Raw genomic sequence first — 10,896 nt, 5'->3', positions numbered from 1 at the left:
CTGCAACCAAAAACACACTGAACACAATCAGGCGAAATGCACTAATGACAAGTCAGGTTTTTTATGGCCTCGCGGCACACCAACAGGCAATCAGCATTTTGGCGTGGCTTAAAACTTTTTATTGATTGCAGAGCCAAAGCCCCTTGGATGAGGAGTGAAAATATTTTCTCACCTCTCATGCTCTTTGGGGCTGGCGGTGGTGCTAAGGGTATTGGAGTCTTACTGGAGAACTCTTCTAAATGACCACTGCATGTGTTAATGTGGCCAGGGTAAGAGGGGGCATTTCAAGGCACTGATTTATTGCATTGGCCCAGATCCCACTGTGGAGTTAGAAGTAGGAGGCTAGGTGTTGAGAAAGGGCCTTCTTAGGCAACAACCTCTATGTTGAGTAAAGAAACGTCAATTCAATCCATGGTAATGCAATAAGTGGCAACAGTGCCAATTTAGCTTTTCAATGGAAACCATGAAATTGTGCATTAAACCAATAAATGATGGTGAGTGTACATCAAACTTGGAGGAAGCCAAAAAACATGAATCCTAATGATTCTGTAGTATGTTTTTACTGTACATGACAAGAAAGTCAATTAAAGTGTGTTGCAGTATGTTCTGCTGATAAAACCATTGATTCCACTGTCAGGTTTAGGACATATTGTTGTCATCACTTGTAGTGGTATTAGGGAAGACATTTGTAGCAGGAGACAGCAAACCAAGTCAGGGACTGTTAAGTCTCCCCCACCTGTCTCCTTTGTAATGTTATCTACTGGATCACGGAAAGGTTATGTTTAAAAGGAGAGCTCACGATAGGAGGCGGTTTCAATAAAATCACAGTGACTTGACGTTCATTTGACGCTCACATGACATTTCTTCAGAGACGATTAGCTAGGTTGTAATTTGTGGCATAATTGCCTCACCCATCCGCCAGTGTTTGTGTGCGTGTGTGTGTGTGTGGCGTGAAGCGAAGGTCCCAGGAGTGGCCGCCTAATTGTCTTGACAGGACTATACGTTTTGTGGCGTGCTCTCACCTTGTTAGGTCCTTTATCCCTGATGCTCTTCAAACAAGACCTGGTCACAGGTGGGCCTCATTTGCCTCCCTATTGAACAGCACAACTTTAATTGCACAGGGGTGTTCTGGGATTAAATAGATGGGTGGAATATCAAGTGACTTCCTGTATGCTAGTAACAGATGGGTCTGGGAGCAGGCTGTGAACTCAGGTGAGAGGATAATATGACAAAGGGTTGCTGCTAAGGGATATTAGAAGCAACAGTAGATATCTGCATTATTTTAAACAGTTGAGTAGCATCTATCCATTTGATGTTGGTGAAACAGATTTGTTGTTGACATGTTGAGTGGCATGGACCTGTTTTGATTTTATGGAATTCCATTAGAGATGAATTCTTGAATGGCTCTATGCTTCAATTGTTTTTGGACTATTTTGTAAACCATAGTAGTACAATGTAGTCAAATTATATCTTTGTTTTGTGCTCTCTTTCAGATTCTTCCTGAAGTTCTTCCTGAAGTGCAATCAGAACTGTCTGAAGAATGCAGGGAATCCCAGAGACATGCGCAGGTTCCAGGTAACTGAAAGTTACACAAATTTACACACACACACACAGTTTTAAACTCACTCAGGTTTAAATGCACACACCCATGCAGAGGGTGTCAGTGTGCTGCTGAACACATGTAAGAATATTTATTGGAGAACACCATCTGACAAAAATAAGGATATGGGATTTAAGGGGTGATATCAGTTGTGGTCCTGACAGCTTTCTGAACCACAGCACAGAAGGGAGGACGATCCCACCACATGTGTTAACTCAGGGTTTCCCAGTAGGACACGTACGCACGCACGCACGCACACACACACACACGCACACACACACACACACACACACACACACACACACACACACTCTCACTCACTCACACACACACAATTCTTCACTGTGCAGCCATCTGAGAGGTGTTTTCCATAACACTGCAGCCAGCAATGATATTATAGTATTACCAAAGAGACGTCTATCTGGAGGTCTAAGAGGCTACAGAAGCTAAAATACATGTCCTATTAAATATGGAGAGGTGCCATTGAAGTTAGTGATCTCCATATCCACTTATCCCAGACCCATATACCCCAGGTAGGAGGTCAGGCCTGAATAAAATGGTGGTATCCTATCTGCCTTGCCACAAACTACAGGGGCCATCAGTCACTGCCAATCATGGGCCATGACAAACATACCAACCTAGCCTCCTCCAGCAACCCTCAGACATGAAACAGACAGACTCTTTTTGATGTCACCACTAGACCTCCCTCGTCTCCTTTTCCCTGAGGGGGTAACTGGACTTAACAGAGTCAATCCCTTCACAGACAGCTCAGGTGTTCACTCTACCATCGCATTACTCGTAGATTCACAAGAGACTGGAACATACTGCCCCAGCCATGACAGCTACTGAGTTATCTTTTAAATAATGAGTGAGTGTTGTATAAAACTTCTACCCCATTTGTATCTGTTTATCTTTCAAAAATCAAGATTTACCGTATTTATAGGGAATCAACTGGCAGGACTTATATTCTATGAATATGATTTGACATTATTGTTAGAGTATTTGGGGGTGGGAGGTATTGTAGGCCAAGGCTTACAATATTGTTGGCTATCTTCTCCGGTCTCCATTCCAATGGCCAGAATGCCATTTTCCCAGATAGTTTTACCAGATGCTTCACTGTAGGTGTTTCTCCAGCCAAGCTTGTGTATTCTGCATGCCTTCCACTCTGCTTATTTCCCCCCCAAACCAGCTGGAGGCCAGAGAGGGCCACATCCATCATCCCCAGATTGGCCCAGCTCTGAACCTGCGAGCAAGAATGGAGCTCTTTCACCTCCCCACTCAGCCCCCCTACCTCCTTCCCAACCCCACACCCCCAACTAACCAAAAAAGCACCCCCCAAATTCCACGGCTACACTGAGGTCACTCAGAACCTGAGAGGGGCTCTCTCTTTCCAGCTCGGAAACACTTTCTCCATTCATGGCCTAGTCCACTGTTTGGAGATGTGGTGGAGAGAAAAAACAACAATAAAAACAAGCACTATGATATGTTGAGGCCGGGATTCAATCCGATCGCTGGTTAAAGGCACTGCGGCTTTTAAAGGCAAATTTCGATTGAGACGATATACAGTATTTAGCGTTTACCGTGAATGGGATCTCCACGAACGTGGGAACATTGCCTTTAAGAGCCACTTTGCCTATAACCCGCGATCAGATTGAATCTCCGCCTAAGTGTGACTTGGAATTTGATCCAGGTGAAATGTTTGTTAAACCAAGAAGAGGGTTGTTTTAGTTGTTCATGAGTTTATCCAGTTTGTCAACTGTACGGAACTACAGTGCCTTCAGAAAGTATTCACATCCCTTTACTTTTTCCACATTTTGTTGTCTGACAGCCTGAATATTTAAATTGTTTAAATTTAGATTTTGTGTCACTGGCCTGCACACAATATCCCATAATGTCAAAGTGGAATGATGTTTTTAGAATTTTTTACAAATTAATTAAAAATCAAAAGGTGAAATCCCTTGAGCCAATAAGTACTCAACCCCTTTCTTATGGCAAGCCTAAATAGGTTCAGGAGTAAGAATGTGCTTAACAAGACACATAATAAGTTGCATGGACTCACTCTGTGTGCAAGAATAGTGTTTAACATGATTTTTGAATGACTACCTCATCTTTGTACCCCACACATACAATTAGCTGTAAGGTCCCTCAGTCGAGCAGTGAATTTCAAACACAGATTCAACCACAAAGACCAGGGAGGGTTTCCAATGCCGCTCAAAGAAGGGCACCTATTGGTAGATGGGTAAAAAAATAAGCAGACATTGAATATTCCTTTGAGCAAGGTGAAGTTACTAATTACACTTTGGATGTTGTATCAATACGCCTAGTCACTACAAAGATACAGGCGTCCTTCCTAACTCAGTTGCTGTAGAGGAAGGAAACTTCTCAGGGATTTCACCGAGGCCAATGGTGACTTTAAAACAGTATAATGGGTGTGATAGGAGAAAACTGAGGATGGATCAAAAACATTGTAGTTACTCCACAATACTAACCTAATTGACAGTGAAAAGACGGAAGCCTGTACAGAATACACATCACTGAGTACCACTCTTCATATTTTCAAGCATGGTGGTGGCTGCATCATGTTATGGTTATGCTTGTCATCGGCAAGGACTAAGGAGTTTTTTTTGGGATAAAAATAAATGGAATAGAGCTAAGTACAGGCAAAGTCCTAGAGGAAAACCTGGTTCATTCTGCTTTCCAACAGACACTGGGAGACAAATCCACCTTTCAGCAGGTCAATAACCTAAAACACAAGGCCAAATCTAAACTGGAGATGCTTACCAAGACAACATTGAATGTTCCTGAGTGGCCTAGTTACAGTTTTGACTTAAATTGGCTTGAAAATATATGGCAAGCCTTGAAAATAGCTGTCTAGCAATGATCAACAACCTACTTGACAGAGCTTGAAGATTTTTTTTAATAATGTACAATCCAGGTGTGCAAAGCTCTTAAAGACGTACCCAGAAAGACTCACAGCTGTAATTACTGCCAAAGGTGATTCTAACATGTATTGACTCAGGGGTGTGAATACTTATGTAAATGAGATATTTCTGTGTTTCATTTTCAATAAATTTGCTAACATTTCTAAAAACATGTTTTCACTTTGTTATTGTGGGGTATTGTGTGTAGATGGGTGAGAAAACACCCCAATTGAATCAATTTTAAATTCAGGCTGTAACACAACAAAATGTGAAATAAGTCAAGATGTATGAATACTTTCTGAAGGCACTGTAGATGGATGAGTCGATCAATGTGTTTTGTGAATCAATTACATCACGGCAACAATTGTCATAGTGGGTCAAAACAAGTGATTATAGAGAGAGCTAAATGTTGTTGTTGAAATCTGAAAACAATAAAGCGTGGTTAAGCTGATGTTTTGTATGTGATTGTGTCCCCTTCCTACAGATTGCTAAATGACACGGTCTACCTTCACTCTTGTTGCAGGTTGTCGTCTCGACGACAGTCAATGTGGACGGCCATGTCTTGGCTGTCTCAGACAACATGTTTGTCCACAACAACTCCAAGCATGGGCGAAGGGCTCGCAGACTCGACCCTTCAGAAGGTACGCCTCCTTATCTGGAGAATGGTAGGCACATTTTACATCATATTATTTGCTTTCCTTTTTTCTTTACATTTCCATCTTCCTTTTGTTCATAAAAATTTTCTCATTCTGTGTTGTAAGTCGCTATTTGCCTCCGTCATGCATACTATTTGTAGTGGATTGGAAATAGTATACAATACCATGCATAGGGCACTAATCAATCGAATAATGCTAGTAATTATGGACATTTTAATGATGATAAAATTATATTCTATTTCCAATCTTAACCAATTGTTAACTGCACATAAACATTTTTTACCTATTAGAAACATGATGAAATTGGCAAAGAATTCACAGTGAGGTACATTCCCTGTTGCTGGGTGCTGCAGTTTCAGCTGAGAGGAGAAATTAGGGGATGAAGGAGAGGGCGGAAGGAGGGTCTTGGAGAAAAACAGAACTTACTGTTTTTCTTCCAACTGATTCCATATGATAGACTGATTGCCTGCATGGCCAAAAGAGAGAGAAGCAGGACCACCAAACCATGGGAAATCCAAAAATTTAACTGCACTAAACATAACCTTCTGACCCCTCCTGGCCTCCTCTCGCAGATGGGAGCATAAACAGCTGAAAGATTATGGAAAAAACAGAGCAGGCCAATTGTGCAAATTGCTTATCTTCAGATTTCAAGGGGCAATTATGGCTAGGCAAACAGTTTATATACACACACCACTGACTGAAACGGCCTTCTCTCCACTTTAATAGACATTAATGGTCCTATCACCAAAAGCAAATGTAACGTTTAATACAACAACGGTAAAAAAAAAGACAATTAATATATCTTGTGGGGGGAAAAGCTAATTTGTTTAAAAGCTATTTGTTTTTGTCTTTATTAATGACTCCACTACTGGAGAACAAAATCAAATAATTAAAGTCCTGCCCCGAGCATCAAAGTCATTATGCTCAGTGATGTTCTGTTTGTGTCTATGTCTCACGTTTATGACAGGGTAGGTGTGGATCGCCTAGCAACCTTAGTCTTAATGAGGAGAGCAATTAAAGAGGTTGAGCCCTCTCCTCCATGTTCCCTCATCCCACAGGACAGTGTGTGTGTGTGTTCCACACAGATTTCCCCTGCCCACCCCTTTCTTCCCCTCCTCATTCTTCTAAGCACAAGAGCAGGAAGCTTGCCCTGTAAAGCAAGCTTCCTTCAATAACACAATTTAGCTTAGTATCTGTGTGAGCTACATACATATTCATAAAGTATACATAACAGTCCTGATTTTGAGGGCCTAAATCACCAAAACATTTTAAATTATGGAGAACATTTCATTTAACTATAATATACTAAATGTTGCTTTCCAATATATCGCAATCTATTTTCCATCCCAATCTAATGTAGTCGAGTGTAGAAAACGAACACTTTGTGTATATTACCAATGTACCATAGCTCTTTAGCCAAAACGTTGCTTGTTTGCGTCTCCCACTCTAGACACTCATAGACATGACATATGAGAACAGGATACTTGGTCATAAAACGTAATCCCATCCATGTCGTCCATAGAGTTCTGACACCAGGCAGGCAGACAGAGTGTGCTTTAAATTAGCAACACATTCTTCACTGGAGTTCACTGGGTGAGAAGCCTCAGGTATGTGGCTGACTGACTCTCTGTCTGTGTGTCTGCGAAAGCAAGGCATCCTCTCAGTTCATTGTCTCAATGCTGGGGTGACAGTGTCAGGCTGCTCAACAAGTGCTGCCCCCTATTGGTGCTGAACAGGAATTTCTGTCACTTACACACAACTGAACCATGCACGTTTGAGCTGTCACAAAAGCATACACATTTAGACATGAATATACAGAAAATCCTTCACGAATACACACACACTTACACACTCACACCCTCATACACACTCATGCCATGCGTTCCTTAGCTCGGTTTGACCTCCACTGTAGCGACTTGGAGAATATGGAAGACTCAGCCTGCAGCGCCCCAGTCATTTGCATGCCAAGTGGCTGTAATGCTGTTAGGGTTTATGCAATAAAGACAAGTGAATCCAGTCTGCTCCGTCTGAGAGAGGGAGAGACAGAGGAAGAGAGAGAGAGAGAGAGAGAGAGAGAGAGAGAGAGAGAGAGAGAGAGAGAGAGAGAGAGAGAGAGAGAGAGAGAGAGAGATGGAGAGAGAGTGAGAGAGATGGAGAGAGAGAGAGAGAGAGAGATAGAGAGAGAGATGGAGAGAGAGAGAGAGAGAGAGAGAGAGAGAGAGAGAGAGAGAGAAGAGAGAGAGAGAGAGAGAGAGAGAGAGAGAGAGAGAGAGAGAGAGAGAGAGAGAGAGAGAGAGAGAGAGAGAGGGAAATGGAGAGAGAAAGGGGTAACAGATGGCCCAGGGAGAGGTAAAAGGTATAATCCCATCAGCTGCACTATCAGCCGACCATCTGGACGTCCCACAGCACAATTACAACACATTTCAGCAGGCAGAACAAAGGACACCACAGCCACGGACACATCGAACCTGTTTGAGTGGCTCAGTAGGCCTTCAAGAGCTTCAGACGGAAGTTGGCCCTAAGCTCAGATCTAGGATCAGTTTTCTATACTCCAGTGCTAACTTGCACCATTAGCAAGTAAAGGAAACCAAATTGATGTTGGATTTGCGCTTAGGGATGTAAAAAAATTAAATAATAATATTGGTTTAAACAATTTTAAAAGTAGAGTTTAGTGATGCACAGACAGGCCCTGTTTCAGACATCCTCATTCCCTCCCTGCAATGTCGATCATCTGCTGCGGGGCATTGTGCGTGTCTATCATCAGATCGCTTGCGCTGCCTGTGTAATCCACTTGGCCACGGTTCCCATTCAGCACATGCTCCCCTCTCTGTCTGTGCATTGAGACATATGCAGATTTTCAGGCAGAAGGGTGGACGGCTTAGGGCCCCGGTCGCTCCCTCTCTATGGGTCCTTTCTGTGTACCAGAGGGGGGCGTTGGGATTTCCGAGGTGGTGTGTGTATGTGTGTAGGTTTCTGGCTGCAGCTGCCCCCCAAGAACCACCATCACCCCTCCTCTCTCTTTCTCTCTCTCTCTCTCTCTCGCTCTCTCTCTCTCTCTCTCTCTCCTGGCCCCAAAGTCAATTTGTTTACAGTAATTTTGAAGGGGGAATTATTTGCCGTAATCGGCAGCACTGATGAAGGTCAGCTCCTTTGAGGGGACGCGGCGATCCCACAGAGAGATGATCTTCTTTCAGATGCTCTGCTTAGCAATTAAGGAAAGCAAATGTCACTCGTCCAGACCTCAGAGATGAAATTCTGTAAGGGGTGATTAGCATGAAGTCAACAGCATTGTTAAAGTCAGATTTCCCACAGTGTGTACATGTGTGTGCATGTGCGCTTTATGGGAAGAAAGCAAACATAACCTGAACAGCCCCAACAGCAAAGCAAACAAAGGGAGATGTCTTGTATGTAGTGATCCTTACAGCAAATGCATATGGTGATTTATTGTATTTACTGAACTGGAGTGATAATAGTAGCACAGCAATGTGCTCATATAAAATACCTATAACTGAAATAGTACAAAACGTTAAAAGAACAAGAATGTGCGCAGTTCGCATTGTATTCACAAAATATTGATGTAAAAAGACTACATTTAATATTGCTGTTTTATGGTTAGCTGTCATGCTATGCCTGTTGTAATCATAGTGTCAGGGTGAACATCATATTAAGGCAATGTATCAAATGACAGAGAGAGTTTGGCATGAGCTCGCTCAAATTCGATTATAATAACACCCAGCATTCTGATGAATGGCACAGCTATGTAGCAAAAGTCATGGCTGATGAAAAGCATTGTAAGAAACAATGTGAAATGGATTGAATCGATCACAAAAGGCAAAAACTGAGCCTGAATAATTCATGAATTTATTAATGTTGTAAAATGTGAAACTGCATTCTGAACAACATGCCAGAACGCAGGGAACAAAGACAATGGAATGACATGAAACCAACAACACAGCTTTGGCTTGTCATTTACATTCAACAGCCTTATTCTTGACTCATTTGAGATGTGTTCAACTTTGAAATTCTACTGTACATGTAGGGCTACGCCTAATCCATTTTGATAGCTACATTTGCCCTGACACCTAATGTGCTACATCAAATAATTTCCACTCACAAGTCCAGCGCTTAGCCTTTGTGAAGCGGACCATTTGAAGGGTCTGCTTAACTACATCACTCCAAGCTGCTGATGAATTATTTTATTCTCGTGCCTAAAAGGACAAATCCATCATTTTTTCTCTCTCCAGGCTTATTTCCATGATATGTCTTTCTATTGGGATAAAGACATCAGGCTATATAGAAGTGTAGGTACTGAATAGGCTATTTTTTCTGTGTGTTAAGCAGCCACCCCATGCATCAAGGCCATCAGCCCCAGTGAGGGATGGACCACAGGAGGGGCCACTGTCATCATCATTGGGGACAACTTCTTTGATGGCCTGCAGGTCGTGTTCGGGACCATGCTTGTCTGGAGTGAGGTACAATATGTTGTCTGATGACGATGCAAAAATGTTTTGTCACACCATTGATTTTATTGAATTTCAGCCTAGGTTTGAAGTGTTTTTCAAACTGTTTCAAGCCTGTACCATAACAACTATATAGTAATGATGTCCATTAGTTTGTACGAGACCTTAGTAGCCATGGTCAGACTCAATGGTTCCTGTGCCCTGTCTTCCAGCTCATCACCCCCCACGCCATCCGTGTCCAGACCCCTCCCAGGCACATCCCTGGTGTAGTGGAGGTCACACTGTCCTACAAGTCTAAGCAGTTCTGCAAAGGGGCTCCTGGGAGATTTGTCTACACCGGTGAGTCAGGCTGCTTAATGCCCCTTTTCAATCGCTCCTCCCTGGGTTTAGTGCCCTGACTAGCCATCCTCTCTGGATGGAACTCAAAGTCTCTTCAAATACTTTGAAAAAGCATAGTGACTTCCTTGCTTCCTTGAAATATTCACTGATCTAATACATTTGGATAAAAAACAAGGTTTCCCAGACATACATAGCTTTTACCTATTCAGTCTTTTTTTTTTATTTTATCTGTGGCTAGGTTGGAAATAAGGATTCATTTTCACAGTACTTTAACAGGGCCCCAGTGTCAAGGCAGTAATGATGGACTAACCAGGGCCCTGCTCTCTGGGTCTGAAATGTTCAATGTGTGAGAAGTGAGAACTGCATGGCTAGCTTAAGGTGTTTGGTGGAAGGACTTCTATGAGTGCAACTTGATCTCACCCTGAACTGCCATTAGAAGGCGGTGCTGCCTAGCTTTGTTAAATTCAATTTGTCAGGATAATTCACTCTGACAATTGTATTTCTCTACTCACTTGTCAGATATGCATTTGCTAATTTGCAGATTTTTGATATACACTACATGACCAAAGTATGTTCCACCTGCTCGTCGAACATCTCATTCCAAAATCATGGGCATTATTATGGAGTTGCTGCTATAACAGCCTCCACTCTTTTGGGAAGGCTTTCCACTAGATGTTGGAACATTGCTGCGGGGATTGCTTCCATTCAGCCACAAGATCATTAGTTAGGTCAGGCACTGATGTTGGGCGATTAGGCCTGGCTTGCAGTCGGCGTTCCAATTCATCCTAACAGTGTTCGATGGGGTTGAGATCAGGGCTCTGTGCAGGCCAGTCAAGTTCTTCCACACCGATCTCGACAAACCATTTCTGTATGGACCTCGCTTTGTGCACGGGGGCATTGTCATTCTGAAACTGAGGGGC

At 42.7% G+C, this 10,896-nt stretch overlaps 1 protein-coding gene across 6 annotated transcripts in view; it reads left to right on the top strand.

Moving 5' to 3' along the window:
- The window catches only part of LOC311105203 (transcription factor COE3), a gene marked incomplete at both ends in the record, with an annotated part of 72,323 nt that overhangs the window by 36,472 nt on the left and 24,955 nt on the right, over window positions 1-10,896 (top strand). For 2 of the 6 annotated variants that reach the window (XM_084147262.1, XM_084147260.1), the window contains 4 exons: window positions 1,494-1,575; window positions 5,045-5,186; window positions 9,519-9,649; window positions 9,850-9,976. In XM_084147262.1, the coding sequence (XP_084003388.1) occupies window positions 1,494-1,575; window positions 5,045-5,186; window positions 9,519-9,649; window positions 9,850-9,976 (482 nt within the window). Of the gene's footprint in view, window positions 1-1,493; window positions 1,576-5,044; window positions 5,187-9,515; window positions 9,650-9,849; window positions 9,977-10,896 lie in introns of all 6 variants that reach the window. The other 4 variants (XM_084147261.1, XM_084147259.1, XM_084147264.1 and 1 more) reach the window with 3 other exon arrangements.

Source organism: Coregonus lavaretus (assembly GCF_964263955.1).
Source record: "Coregonus lavaretus genome assembly, chromosome: 1".
Classification (NCBI taxonomy): domain Eukaryota; kingdom Metazoa; phylum Chordata; class Actinopteri; order Salmoniformes; family Salmonidae; genus Coregonus; species Coregonus lavaretus.
Note: the sequence above shows the minus strand (reverse complement) of the source record. Positions and strands in the feature narration are given on the sequence as shown.